Here is a 15,694-nt window from a genome sequence, read left to right as displayed (position 1 = left end):
TCATCCTCCTCTTCGTCTCTCCATCCTCCTTTCTATGTTAACTGTAGTACCCAAGCATATATTAATGTGGCACATTGGTGAGCAGTGGTCATGATACTATTCTAAAATCCCAAAAGGTTAAAATTTAATCGATATACCTAATATTTAGGGGGGATATCTAGTTAACTGGACATGCAGCAGACTTACCAAGTTAAGTTGTACCACTGCATATTCTGATTGAAGTTAGCTGGATAAGTTATATAGTTAACTTTAGGACAGGTCTAACTCCTCTCTAATGCAAACTAATATATTTTATCCCACTAACAAGTTAACCAGCCAAAATTTAACAAGTCTTTGTGGGGGAGGCTTTCAATTTGGAATATCCAAGGAATACTTGCCTGCTCTTGTTAGTATCAAAGTGTCAATCCCATGGTGGATAAGGAAATATAGACGAAAGGTTGGAAGAGAAAGAAATTAGAAGGGCATTTGTTATTTCCATTGCTTTTCTGTATTGGTTGCTTTGCTAATAAAAATTATTCTAAAAAAAAAAAAAGAAGGGCATATGATCAGTGGCATAGGAAGGTGGGGGCGGTCCACCTCGGGCACTGTCTTGGTGGGGGTGCCAGCACCTGTCCTCCTCTCCGCCCTCCCGCTCCTTCGCCACCCCCTGCCACGCAGTATCATGAACTTGTTGCCCGCATCGCTGTTGGCTCTCTCTGATGTCACTTCTAGGTCCCGCACCTAGAAAGTGATGTCAGAGGGAGAGCTGACACGATGTGGGTAGCAAGTTCATAATGCTGCTCATGCTGGGAAAATTAAAAAGGGATGGAGGTGGGCGTGCATGCATGCGGCAGGGGGGAGGGTAGAGAAGAGGACGGGAAGGAGTGCCACTCACCCTCCTACGCCACTGAATATGATGAATGTTCAAAGTCAACAAATCCAAACATAGATGCCCCTTGTCATTATCAAAGAGGTATGGCAGATTGTAACCAAGAACAGAATATAGCACTCTGGTCAGAAAAGACTGGATAGGTAGGAAAAGGAGAGGAGGAGTTCTTTATTAAATATATAATACTAGTTGTTTAGCCCTACATTAACAGATGCTAGAATATATGTGTAGACGCAGGCATTTCTTTCTTTTTTTTCTTTCTGTATTTTTGTCTTTATTTCTCTCTTCCTGCCCTCTTTCTTTCTGTCTCACTCCCTGGCCCCCTGTCTATCTGTCTTTCTTTATTTATGTTTCTCTCTCTGCCCCGTTTGTCTGTCTGTCTTTTTTTTTTTTTCTGTCTCTCTCCCCCTGTCTGTCTTCCCTTCTCCCTTCCTTTTACCTCCCCCCTGTCCAGAAGCACCCCTTTCCTGCTCCCCATGTCCAGCAATAGGCCTTCTCCTTTCCTTTTACCTCTCTCCCTGTCCAGCAGCACCCCTTCCTTGCTTTCCCCTGTCCAATAGTACCCCTTCTCCCTTCCCTGCTCCCTGTCCAGCATCCACTAGGCCGTGCAGTCGCAGGGCTTTTGCTAGGACGGCCCAACTCGCATTATCGAAGTGAGCCAGCCTAGCAAATGCCCCACGGCCGCACAGCTCTGTGGGAATGACAGAATGGATGTGGGCGTCAGCGACGGAGGAGGCTGACACTATGCTCCCTATTCCTCGCCTGTCTAGACAGCAGGTTATCGAGGTCGGGCCCCTCAGTGAGGCCGAATTGTCAGCGCTGGCTTGTCGGCGCATTGGTGTTGGGCACGATTATCCCGTCACCGCTTAAGCTGCCTTAGGCGGCTCCCTAGGGCTGCAACAGATGCCTGACATGTAGGCCAGCAAAATGATGGCTTACATTTCAAATAGATGTGGCTGCTGAGCTGATTGCGGCAAGGAAATCCCCCTGCTATGATCAGCTGAGTGGCCACGGCAGGGATCCCCCCCATGACGTCAACTGGCAGGTGGGATGCCATTTCCTCCTGCCCCTGAATCCTTTTAAGTACCCCAGCAGGAGGGATACCTACTCCCTCCTGCCGCTACCCCCCCTTGAACTTCCCAACCCCTCAACCTGCGACATCCCCCTCCAGGCCCCCCTGCACCTGTAGACCCCCCCCCCCAGCACCTCCAAACCTGTGGTAGCCCCTGGGACCCCACCACCATCTCATACCTTTCCTGAAGACAGTCCTTCCAGAAGGATGCATGCACCCTCTGGACGGCAGGCTTGCCACACCAAAATGGTTTGGGGCATGAGGGAGTGGGCATCCCTCCTGCCTCGCTGCTGCGGAAGGAGTTTGGAAGTTCAGGGGCAGAAGGGAGTGGGCATCCCTCCTGCCAGGGGACTTTGGAAGGGGGGGGAGAGGTCCCCTGCTGCAGCTACTCAGCTGATCACAGCAGGGAGATTCCCTTGCTGCAATCAGCTGATGGCAAGGGATCAGGTGTGATTCTCTAACCAATGCCTGTGACATGGGCAGTGGCTAAAGAATCGGGGTGGTTGGGCGGGTTAGGCATCTGTCCGTTAGGCATATGCCTGGAACAAACTGCCCGGTATGCTCCGTCACTGGCAGTGTTCAAATCCAGGTTAAAAGCCCACCTCTTCAAGAGTGCTTTCAACTCCAAACTCCTTACCTTGGATTCTGCATCCCCAACCCTATATGTCATGTCTGTCTGTCCGTCCAAGCTGTAAGCTCTTCTGAGCAGGGAGCGTCTACTAAATACCAAAATGTACAGCGCTGCATATGCCTTTCAGTGCTATATAAGTAATAAATAGTAATAGTAGTAGAAGTATGTGCTAACCCATGGCCACTTAAGTGCTGAATATTGACTTAAGTGATTGTGTGTTAGCTGGCTCAAAAATAACTGTATATTCAAAGCTGAAACCCGGACAGGGCCTGGCTTTGAATATCCGGGGAATAAATGCATCGGCAGTGAACAAAATGCTCACAACTGCCAGATGAATATTGACCCTGTACTTTTTACTGAAGGACTTAAAGACGTGTGCAAGAACCAAGTTTCAAGTTTATTAGATTTTTATATACCATCTATCAAGGTGACATATGATTCTTTAACTAAGCACTCACATGTAGGAACACATTATAGAAAAATAGACAAATGAAAGCAAATAAAGACCATATGCCCTATCCAATCTTCCATCCATGCCATCTTGTATTATCTTCTCCCTTAGAGATCCTATGTACCTGTCCTAAGCTTTCTTGAATTCAGACTAGAGAATGACACAGGGACAGATTTGTCCCTGTCCTCGCAGGAACTCAATTTCCCTAAACCGTCCCTGTGAGAGTTTTGTTGCTGTCCCGGTCCCTGCCCCATTCCTGTAAGCTCTGCCTTAACCACACAAGCCTCGAACACTTATGATTTTAAAGTGTTTGAGGCTTGTGCAGTTGAGAACGGAGCTTGCAGGAATTGGGCAGGGACAGGAAAAGAACTCGCTGGGATGGGACAGGAAAATGGGGGATGGGGAAAACTTTGTCCCTGCGTCATTCTCTAATTCAGATACAATTGTAATCATTACCACCTCTACCAGGAGGCTGTTCCACAAATTCAGCACCCTTTCCATGAAGAAGTATTTCCTCAGAGTTCTCCTGAGTATGTCCCCTTCACCTTCATTTTATGCCCCTCCATTCCAGAGCTTCCTTTCAAGTGAAAGTGACTCGCCCCCCTGTGCATTTAAGCCATGGAACTATTTAACCATCTCTATGATATCTCCCCCTCCTGCCTTTCCTCCAACATATACATATTATAGTCCAAATAAATAAATAAGCAAGCTCTGGAATGAGAGAGGGCATAGGATGAGGTTAAGAGGTGATAGGCTCCGGAGTAATCTAAGGAAATACTTTTTTACAGAAAGGATGGTAGATGCGTGGAACAGACTCCCGGAAGAGGTGGTGGAGACAGAGACTGTGTCTGAATTCAAGAAAGCGTGGGATAGGCACGTGGGATCTCTTAGAGAGAGAAAGAGATAATAGTTACCGCGGAAGGGCAGACTGGATGGGCCATTTGACTTTTATCTGCCATCATGTTTCTATGTTTAAGTCTGTCCCCATACAGTTAATGGCAAAGGTTACTGACCATTTTAGTAGCTACTCACTGGGGCAATTCTGTCCTGTTTATATATTTTTGAAGGTTCAGTCTCCAAAAGAGGTCCTTTTACTTAGGGTTACCATATGACTCCAGAAAAAAGGAGGTTTTATTTTAATTGAAAGCAATGGAAGTAAGGAGGACAGATCGAGACATCCAGGTGTTACTACCCGGATGTCTCAAGCCAACCTCCTTTTTCTGGAGCTATATCGTAACCCTATTTTTACTGCGCCTGGGGTGGACCCCCCCCACCCCCACCCATTAACTATGCCACTGCACTGTCCCACCATAAAACAGGTGCAGAACAGATTGCTGCAATTCAGGCTTCTCACAGTACACTTGCCCATGTATCTAGCCAAAAGTAAAGATTTATAAACTATAAAGGGTTTTACCTCATACAAAATTGTCAATTTCTTTAATAAGACAGTAACTATTTTTTTTTTTTTTCTGAGACCCTCCATGTGGCCCTGCAAAGGGTTTGAGTTTGAGGCCACTGCTCTGGACTGTGTCTTTAATAGTACAGAAGGTAATCAGTCTGGTCTGTTGAGACTGCAATAACAGTGACAGTTAGTTGCAAATGGTCAAGGTCAGTGGTGTAGGAAGGGGGGGGGGTGGTCCACCCCAGGCGCTGTCATGGTGGGGGCGCCAGCTCCCGCCATCCTCTCTGCCCTCCGCTCTCCCCCGTCACGCATGTGCCCCCCTTCCCTTGTACCTCATTAGTTTTCCCGGTGTGAGCAGTATCCCACGTCACTTCCGGGTCCTGGGCCTAGGGAGTGATGTCAGAGGGAGAGCTGGCACGACGTGGGCAGCAAGTTCGTAATGCTGGTAAAAAAATTTTAAAGCGCAGGGAAGGGAAGGAGGGCGCGCGTGCGACAGGGGGTTCGGGAAAGAGGGGAGGGGGGCAAAGAGGCACCACCGCTCTGGGCATCACTCACCCTCGTCACGCCACTGGTCAAGGTACTTTTTTTGTGATTCAGACCCTTAGGGGTCCTTTTATGAAGCTGCGGTAGGGGTTTAATGCACGTAATACCGCGCGTTAAACCACCTGCCGCACTAGCCGCTAATGCCTGCATTGAGCAGGCGTTAGTTTTTTTAGCCGGCCGCGGGGGTTATCACATGATGAAATGTCCGACGCGCTAACCCCGCTAGCGCGGCTTGAAAAAAGGACCCCTTAGACACAGGGAATTAGACTTATTCACATAAGTGACTACACTGCTTTCAAGGGGCAATGTCTAGCAGTCACTACAAACCTTAGCTGCATTTGGACTGGTTAATGTGAACTGGAAGGTCTGGTAACCCTGTACTGGTTCTCTTGAGGTATTCAGTCCATCAGCGGTCATCCCTTCATCAAATAACTTTTCAGCAAGCTGAATGGAAACATCATACTCTGGTTTCTTTTCAGATCAAGCAAACTAGAGGGAAGGGGTAAAACGCGGACCTCACGGATCCCAGCCAAAATGCTACCAAGAGTGAATTCTCTAGTTTGGGGAAGAGGTAAAACGCGGACCTCATGGACCTAACGGACCTCGCGGATCTAAAACCACACGTCCTTAAAAACCTGAGGTCCGTGCCACTTGTAGTTTCTGGCTCTGACAGACCTCGATGACAATTTAGCTCTGATGGATCCGTCTGAGCATAGGGAGGGAAAAGTATTAGGATCCAGCAGCACTAAAATGTCATAGAGGTCTGTCAGAGCCAGAGACTAAAAGTGGCGCAGACCTCAGATTTTTAAATTTACTGAAAACAGCCAGACCCCCCATAGGATTCATTTTAGAGCCGCTCCAGCACTACTAGTCTCTGGCTCTGACAGACCTCTATGACATTTTAGCGCTGACGGATCCGTCAGAGCTAAATTGTCATCGAGGTCTGACAGAGCCAGAAACTACAAGCACAGATCTCAGATTTTTAAGGACGTGCGGCTTTAGATCTGTGAGGTCCGTGCTCAGGGAAATCACAGCTGATAATCTCAAGGTTGTTGAATAGTGTGAAAAAGCAGTGGCCAAAACCCCCCCAAAGAAATATTAGAGCAATGATTCTTTTGAGTTGAGGACCTTCTTCTTTCCTTTGCCTCTCAAGTCCTTCTGCCACACCCATTCAGTCTAGTCAGGTTTTCAGGATTTCTGCAATGCAAACTAGAGAATTCACTCTTGGTAGCATTTTGGCTGGGATCCAAGTGCAGGGTTTTTCCTAAGAATAGAGAATGGCACCTTTCTGGCATTTTGGCTGAGACTGAGAACCTGAACACTATGAAGGCTAACACTAAGCCACCTGACACGAAGAGGGACAGGATGATGCAAGAACCAAGTTTCAAGTTTATTAGGTTTTTAGATACCATCTATCAAGGTTATCTAAGCGGTTTTACAATCAGGTACTCAAGCATTTTCCCTATCTGTCCCGACGGCCTCACAATCTATCCAATGTACCCGGGGCTATGGAGGACTGAGTGACTTGCTCAGGGTCACGCTAATGATTACCATTGCCATAGAACAATTAAACCACCTGCCAAGTCTACCTCCCTCCCCCCCCCCAAAAAAAAAAAAAAAAAGAATGGGCTCAGACTATTCCCAAGAAATAAACAATGAAGATTTACAGCTGATAATACACTGTAAATCATTTAATACGGTAACTAGACTAAACAGTTTTACTAGAATTATTAGGAAGCATTAAACAACAAAGCCGCATTCCTATTAAAATATTCTGATTTGGATACACATAGAGCTCTTTAGTTCATCTTTTTAAGTGCTAATTTTTACTTCCATATTAATAAATGTGGATTTTAGTGATGGGAAAAAGCATGTTGTTTAGCAGACTTCACATGCAAATGCTAAGAACCTGCAAATGGAATTTTTTCCAGTGCCGGAAAGTGCACTGAATTTTAAGGGGGGGGGGGGGGTGGTCCTACTTCATCTCTTGTGCTGGTTTTTTAATGTCAGTCCTAGGGGTGATACCTTAGTTAAAATTACCAAATGGCTTCCTCTCAAGTTTCAAGTTTATTTGATTATACCATGAAATCTAAAAAGAAATCTAAATAACTAATTAAAAAAAAAATAGGTGATTCAAAAAATAAGGGGAAAAATAAAAACCAAAAAATTAATGCAGAACACACAACAGGCACATAAGAGGAGATTATAGTATATGAGTTACATCTAATATAATAAAAGCCTAAGCTGCGCATGCACACTCTAACCTACGTGCTCCCGTTTTCCGTGCGCTGTAGGTCCCCGCAGGTAGGAGTGTGCATGCACGCTTCCACGCATCTCTCTCTCCCAAGGCAGATGTCGGCTTCGGGTGGCGCGGAGGCTGTCTGCCGCAGCGGCTTGAGGCGGCTGTCGGCGGAAGGCAGACGTGAGGTAAGGGGTGCTGCCGGACAGGGGAAGAGACGGGGGGAGGGGTAGAAAAAGGAAGGGAGGCCTACTGCTGGACGGGGGAGCAGGAAAGAGGTGCTAGGGGGGAAAAAAAATGAAGGGAGGCCTACTGCTGGACAGGGGAGCAGGAAAGAGGTGCTGATGGACAGGGGAGAGATTAAAAAAAGGGAGAAGGGCTGCTGCTGGATAAGGGGAGCAGTGAAGGGGTGGTGGTGGACACAGGGAAGGTAAAAGGAAGGGAGAATGGGTGGACAGCCGAGGAAAAAGAAAGACAGAAAAAAAAGATAGAAATACAGAAGGAGAGGAGAAGAAGGAGAGAGAGAAAGAAATAAAGACAGACACACACACATATATTCTAGCACCCGTTAATGTAACTAGTCATATATAGAAAACATATATGTATAAACTTACCCCCTCTTCTACAAAGTCGCGCGGTAACAGCCCCAAAGCCCTTTAAATCTCTATGGGCTTCGGGGCCGTTACCATGCAGCTTTGTAGAAGAGGGATTTAGGGGTCCTTTTACTAAGGTGCACACGCTAATGATTAGTGTATTCTAAATCTGGTAGTGTGCCTTAGTAAAAAAAGACCCCTCAATCTTAAAAATAAAAACAAAAGGTTGGGGAAACAGAGGTACCAAGTTACCCAGTTCCAGGTTGGAGATTTTCAGACAATTCTGGATTTCTCACCCATTCATTACGGATGCAATATGTGACTTGCAGCACCGATTTCAATGGGCAGGATTAGTCACTACAAATCCCAAACTGCTTTGAGATGTATGTTCAAAACCATGACTGGACAAAATGTTTCCAGTTTGGAATTGGGCAACTTTGCATCTCTGAGGAAGATACAGTTACAGTTAGTTACATCTTTTATAGTCTGCTTTAACCAACCAGAAACCAAAACAAACAAAAAGTCCAACGGATCTGCGGTGATGAACGAACAAAGACAAATCAAAGGAAACTGCAGAAACGATGAACAAGATGTTAGGACTTTATTGAGGTCAATCAAAACGCTGTAGCCTAAAGATTGGTTCACTTAAGTAAAAAAAAAAGCAGGACCCGACACGGTCCGTGTTTCGAAAAACTCCTTCCAAGTCCTAGATCTTGTATTACTCACATGAACTGAACCAAATGGGCTACAACTTTATGTAAAAAATCAGGCTGAACAAGCGCCAAAAGAGTGAAATTGCAATCTGTCTTCATGTGAAACCATCCAAGGGCAGATATGGTCCCTCTCCACAAAAGTGAAAGTAAGGGAGACAGGGAATTACAGGCCGGTAAGTCTGAATTCTGTGGCAAGCAAATTAATGGAAACACTTTTAAAACAGAGAATGGTGAAGTTTTTGGAATCCTGTGGATTACAGGACCGGAGGCAACATGGATTCACTAGAGGTAGGTCTTGTTAGACAAATCTGATCAATTTCTTTGACTGGGTGACCAGAGAATTGGATAGAGGGAGTGTACTAGATGTGGTGTATTCAGATTTTAGCAAAGCCTTTGACAGTATTCCACACAGATGTCTAGTAAATAAACTGAGTGCTCTCGGGATGGGTCCCAAAGTGACGGGCTTGGTCAAGAACTGGTTGAGCGGAAGGCAACAGAGGGTAGCGATCAATGGAGATTGCTCTGAGGAAAGGTAAAAATTTTGCTGTGAAGAATTTAGAGATCTGACCAGAGTGAATGGAGTAAGAGTGCTAGGAATAGCCTGAAACAATCCTTGTTTTTCACTTTCTCCTTTAGAAACTGGAATTGGAAATGAGGTGCAACCAGGTTTGGCTCACATCCTAGTGACTTAGAGTCATCTAGTAACCTCATAAGTTCATAGTGACCTTGGAAATAGTTTGAGAAGTGGTGAAAGATTGGAAACTTAAATGTATGCAACATAGATAGGAGCATGGGTTCTCAATCCAATTCTTGGGACACATCAGGCCAGCCTGGTTTTCAAGATATCCACAATGAATATGCATGCTCTACTTCCATTGTATGCAAATCTATGAGGGGCCACTAAAAAGTTCTCAGCCCAATCAATAAGGCTGGGCAGTCTCCATCGAGTGCTATACACTTTTTTGTTCTATATTTTTCTGATGGAAGAAAAAAATGTGGAAAATCACTGGATTAAGTGTATAACCCTTGATGGAGACTGTCCCAACTTTGTTGGTTGGGCAGAGAACTTTTCAGTGGCTCCTTGTTAGAGAATGACACGGTGACAAAATTCATCACCGTTCCCGTCCCCGTGGATAACTGCAGTAAACAATCTCCATGTTATTCTTTAAGGAGAGAGGGAAGAATCAGAGTATGAATGGCCATAACCACTGACCCTCAAGCTTTGTTTTGAAGAATGCTGGTGTAGAAGGACTGAGGCTGAAATAGACACTAAAAAATGATATGGAATTATTTCCTGCGGTTATCCGCAGGGACGGGAACGGTGATGAATTTTGTCACTGTGTCATTCTCTACTCCTTGTATCTTGTGCATATTCGCTGTGGATATCCTGAAAACTTGACGGACTGGGTGTGTTCCAAGGTCTGGGTTGATAAACCCTGTTTCACTGTGGATATCCTGAAAACCTGACAGACTGGGTGTGTCCCAAAGTCTGGGTTGATAAACCCTGATTTAGAGCCATGCATAGGGGAGCAGAAATCCAAGACATGATGGGGCTGAGGTACAAATGGACACTCAACAAGGAGATCTCAGGGAAATCACAGCTGATAATCTCAAAGTTGTTGAATAGTATGAAAAAGCAGTGGCCAAAAAACCCCCAAAGAAATGCTAGAGCAATGATTCTTTTGAGTTGAGGACCTTCTTCTTTCCTTTGCCTCTCAAGTCCTTGGGCCATACCCATTCAGTCCAGTCAGGTTTTCAGGATTTCTGCAATGAATATGTATGAAATGGATTTGCATACTGAGGAGGCAGTGCATGCAGTTCTATCTCATGTATATTCATTGTGGATATCCTGAAAACCTTACTGGTTGGGTATGCCCTGAAGACTGGGCTGAGAGCAAGTTTCAAGTTTATTTAAAATTTGATTGATTGCTTTACATAAAATTCTAAGCGATTTACAATTAAAATAGAAGGAATACAAGTAAACTAAACTAAACTAAACCTTAAGTTTATATACCGCATCATCTCCACGGATGTGGAGCTCGGCACATGACGAGAGACAAAGAATAATGGAACGATAGGGAAAAAAAAAGGAAAAACTACAATTTGTATTGGAAAGAACGAGAGGAGAGTGAAGAAAGCCTAAAGAAAAATATAGAATAATGTTTAACATTGTTGAGTGTGAGGCAATATTGAAAGTATGAAGATATGTCAGAGTTAGAATTTGAACGCATCTTTAAAAAGGAAATATTTAAGAGATCCTTTAAATTTATCGAAACTTTTTTTTCCTCCCTTAAAAAACTGGGCAGGGAGTTCCATGTTAGAGGGGCTGGTACCGAAAATGATGTATTACAGCGCATATTGATAACTTTCAATGAGGGCACTGTCGATAGATTTTGAGATGATCATCTTAGTGAACGAGATAAAGGGCTACTTTTACTAAGGTGCGCTAGCATTTTTAGCGCACGTAGGAAATTACCGCGTGCTACATTGCTAGAACTAACGCCAGCTCAATGCTGGTGTTAAGGTCTAGCGCACGGGGCAATGTAGCGTGCGCTATTCCGCCCGTTAAAGCCCTAGCGCACCTTAGTAAAAGGAGCCCAAAGTGTGCGGTAGTAGAGAATGACACGGTGGCAAAATTCATCACCGTCCCCGTCCCCGCGGATAACCACGGGAAATAATCCCATGCCATTTTCTAGTGTCCATTTCAACCTCAGTCCTTCTACACCAGCATTCTTCACAGCAAAGCTTGAGGGTCAGTGGTTGTGGCCATTCATACTACGATTCTTCCCTCTCTCCTTAAAGAATGACATGAAGATGGTTTCCCGCGGTTATCCGCGGGGATGGGAACGGTGATGAATTTTGTCATCGTGTCATTCTCGGTAGGAGAAATTTGAAAATGAAACTGGGAGCACTGTGCTAGGGTACTCTGGGAGAAGTATTACCGAAAGAAAAATAAAGGGAATGATAAAATAGCTGTACAAGCATTGGCGATATCATTCGGAAGACTGTGTTCAGTTCTGGAAGCTGAACCTTGGGAATAGGAGGGTATTTAGGAAGCTAGGCACTGAAGAAAATGTGAACTCTGCCCTATAAAGGACACTCCAAGTTAGGTGCTGCTTATAGAATAACACGTATCACTGGAATCCGTGTCCAAACATTTACATCTACTGAAACCTGATATAAATCCTTGTGCATAAATTGGACATGGATCCCCCGAATTCTATAATACCATGTTTCTTTAATGAACACCCCTAACCTACTCATGGTCCTCCCATGGCCACGCCTCCTTTTCAGTTATATGCTAAAAGATTTGCATGTGCATCTTTATAGAATAGCGCTCAGCAAGACACACCTGAAAATTCAAATTGTTGTCAATTAATGACAATAATTGTTAGTGCCCAATTATTCACATTAATTGGCACATTACTCAAATTGCATGCACGACTTTGGGCACCATTTATAGAATCTGGCAGTTAATGTCTCAATAATGTGCTGGAATTGTGTCCTCTGAGAGGTGCCCTGCCCTGCCCATTGCATTGTGGCAAAGAAGACACAATGAATGGGGAGCAACTTTGACGTTCCCATCTTCCCTCGCACACTATACCACTCGTACGGCCTTCAGTATGGCCCTGCAAGAAGTTAGCATTTTTAAATAGACAACTCTAATGCAAAATGCCATGAGACTCAAAGGCCATAAATTGAGGAGAAATAAAGAGAAATATTTGTTCACAGAAAGATGGATGTACAGAAAGGCCTCCCAGCAGAGGCAAAAATGGTACCAGTTTTCAAGAGAGCATAGACTACGAGTATATGTACAAAGGAAGTGAATATATAAGCAGGTTATACAGGAAGCTGGAAAAGAAAAACTACCGCCTGCTTAAAAGGAGGCGGTAGCGGCTAGCACGCGCTAAAACTGCTAGCGCACCTTTGTAAAAGGAGCCCCCAAGTGTTTATCTCTCTGTATTTTGTTCTGGGGGTGGAGAGTTGGGTTGCTGCCTTGTTAAGAGGTCTGTAATAGGGAATGGCATGGGGACAATTTTTTGCTCTGTCCCCGTGGGAGCTCATTTTCACATCTCGTTCCGGCGAGTTCTTTTCCTGCAAGCTCTGTCCTCATCTGCACAAGCCTCAAACGCTAAAATCAAAAGTGTTTGAGGCTTGCACAGTTAAGACAGAGTTTACAGGAATGGGGCAGAGATAGGTACAGCAACAAAAATTGCAGGGATGGGATGGGGAAATTGAGTTCCTGCGGGGACAGGGAAAAATTTGTCCCTGTGTCATTCCCTAGTCTGTAACATATGTGTAGATACCAGCTGCAAGCACTTTTCAACTGTTGACCTCTATAAAAAGGCGCCATTTTAAACCGAAAGCCAGTTTCATTCTAATAGGTATGATGCCGGCTACTTCTAAAAAGAATTATGGGCACTAATACAGCTTTCATATCACATAACATAAACCACAATAATATGCTCTCCTCTGGCCACAATGCAGTTATATTTTATCAAAATGGGGGAAGAGCACCATCTAGTGGTAAAATTATCATTTTTAAAACTGTTTTTAGACTTCCACTTCTGGATTGTGGGATTGGGGATTAGAGTCCCACTTTTGACCTTTTCCTCATAGGATACTGCAGAGGTTTGCCATTGCCTTCTATGTCTGACAACAGCTGGTAACCCTTCAACCAGCTATCAGCCACGCCCGATCTTATTTGACTTCTGAGATTTAATAAACTAGTACTCTCCCAGATGAGTGGTACTGAGGAATGCAGATTGGTAGCCATCTCACCTAAAGTGAAGATTATTTATAAGATCATTTAGTACAGGGGTGCCCAACACGTCGATCGCGATCGACAGGTCACTCGCTCAGGCGACCCCAGTCGATCGCAGAGCGGGTTCCCTTCTTCCCTTCTCTTTTTTCCCCTCCTGACTGGCCTGCTCCTGAATTCTGCTGCTGCCTCCGCTGCTCAACATTAAAAAAAAAACGGCTTGAAGAAGAATTTATGCTCCGGGGGCTAACCGTGTGCTTGTACCGGCTTCCCTTCTCTTCCCTCTGAAACCGGAAGTTATGTCGGGGGGGGGGGGGGGGGGAGAGAAGGGAAGCGGCACGCACATGTTAGAGCCCCGTTCGCGGGCTAAAGCGGGAGACAGGTCAGTGAAGCTTGCGATTTGCTCTTCTTGCTGCCAGGTCCTGCGTACTTTCTGTTTCCTCAAAGGCAGGACCCGGCAGCATTTCTCCCAATAGGTCGATCTTGGGCCGATCAGCCTTCCTCTCCCTGACGTCAATTCTACCGTCGGAGAGGAAGTTCTGGCCAGCGGAACTTCCTCTCCGACGGCAAAATTGACGTCGGGGAGAGGAATGCTGGTGGGCCCAAAGCAAGGAGAGCTTGGCCGGCGGCGGGCGGCTTTGGGGGCCTGTTATCCGATGGCAGCGGCAGTGGCAGTGGCTTGGGGGAGGGCAGGGAGGGAGAAAGAGGGCAGGCAGGGAGACAGAAGGAAAGAAGAGAAACAGAAAAAAAGAAAGGGGGCATGAAGAGAGAAAGAAAGAGAGGGCAGGGAGAGAAGAAGAAAACGTGGGAGGGGGGATGAGGTCAGGAGGAGAGGAAGCATACAGGCTAAAAGAAGGGAAGAAAGATTGGATGCACAGTCAGAAGAAAAAGTGCAACCAGAGACTCATGAAATCACCAGACAAGGTAGGAAAAATGATTTTATTTTAAATTTAGTGATCAAAATGTGTCTGAATTTATATTTGCTGTCTATATTTTACAATATGGTCCCCTTTTACTAAACCGCAATAGAGGTTTTTAGCGCAGGGAGCCAATGAGCGTCGAGAGCAGAGCTGGGCATTCAGTGCAGCTCCCTGCGCTAAAAACTGCTATCGTGGTTTAGTAAAAAGGGAGGGGGTGGGTATTTGTCTATTTTTGTATGGTTGTTACTGAGGTGACAGTGCATAGAGTCATCTGCTTTGACCTCTTTGAAAAAACCCCGGAATAGGAATGATAATTAACAATTCTATGAGTACAGTGTGCGTTGTGTTTTTTTAAAATTTTATTGTTGGTAGATCATTTTGACTTGGTCATTTTAAAAGTAGCTCACAAGCCCAAAAAGTGGGGGCACCCCTGATTTAGTACATAAGAACTCGGGAGTGGGGGGGGGGGTCAATGCTCAAAGCTATCGTGAGCATCAGAAGTGTAGCTAGACCTCAAATTTTGGGTGGGCACATGTGGTCTCCACAGGGGAATAAAGCCCAGCCTAACATAGGGGACTTTACCTTGCTCTTGTGTATGTCTTCTTCTGTCCAGTTGGATACATCAAAAAAAGTGACCTGAAAAAGAGAATGCCACAGGATGAGACACAGCGTGGCAACCACATAACGCCTCTTCTCCCCCCACCCATTCCTCTGGCAGAAGACTGAATACAGCCACAAACGTGCTATCAGACATGACAAAGTCTCTGCTTTAAGATACAGCAGTGCTGAGGCTGGGCAGTAAAGATTATTTTAATGGAAATATCACTTTAAGCAAATACTTAACACATCAGCTCCTTCAAAATTACATGCAAAGAACACAACTCACAACTATCATATGACATAAAGCTTAAGTACTATAACTGCCAGTAAGGTTGTCCAGAAAAACCTAAAGTTGGAAACACTGTGTGAATTGAAGTTTTCCCCGTGAATTTCATTCTGGGGCAAGGATTTGGGTTGGGTCAGTTAGAGAAGGAAGATAGAGGAGCCACTAGAAAACAGGCACCGATGCAGAAAACTATTGGGGGCAGGGGAATCAGGTTGAGGGAGAGAGGGGTGCCACAAGATGTCCTTCTATGATGCACCTGACCTCACCAAAACCTTTTGCATTGTGTGACCATCAAAACCCATTTTTTTCTGCATTGCTGCAGAATTGGTAATGACCATATTTGCATTCATTTTAATGCAGTGTGAGGGAATTGTTTACTGCATGAGTTAACACCCACGCTCAAACCTTTTTTTTTTAACTTATATAAACCCTGAGGTAACATAAGAACATAAGAAGTTGCCTCCGCTGAGGCAGACCATAGGTCCATCCTGCTCAGCGGTCCGCTCCCGCGGCGGCCCATCAGGCCCATTGCCTGAGCAATGGTCTATACCTATCTGTACCCCCCAATCCCTTTTTCTTCTAGGAATCTATCCAAACCTTCTTTGAATCCATTT

At 45.1% G+C, this 15,694-nt stretch overlaps 1 protein-coding gene across 1 annotated transcript in view; it reads right to left on the bottom strand.

Annotated features, from left to right (window-relative positions):
• AKAP4 (A-kinase anchoring protein 4) overlaps positions 1–15,694 on the bottom strand; it is a 79,981-nt gene that overhangs the window by 22,822 nt on the left and 41,465 nt on the right. The window contains exon 3 of the mRNA XM_033946033.1: positions 14,777–14,830. Coding sequence (XP_033801924.1) covers positions 14,777–14,830 — 54 coding nt within the window. The remainder of the gene's footprint in view (positions 1–14,776; positions 14,831–15,694) is intronic.

Source organism: Geotrypetes seraphini, chromosome 5 (genome assembly GCF_902459505.1).
Source record: "Geotrypetes seraphini chromosome 5, aGeoSer1.1, whole genome shotgun sequence".
Classification (NCBI taxonomy): domain Eukaryota; kingdom Metazoa; phylum Chordata; class Amphibia; order Gymnophiona; family Dermophiidae; genus Geotrypetes; species Geotrypetes seraphini.
Note: the sequence above shows the minus strand (reverse complement) of the source record. Positions and strands in the feature narration are given on the sequence as shown.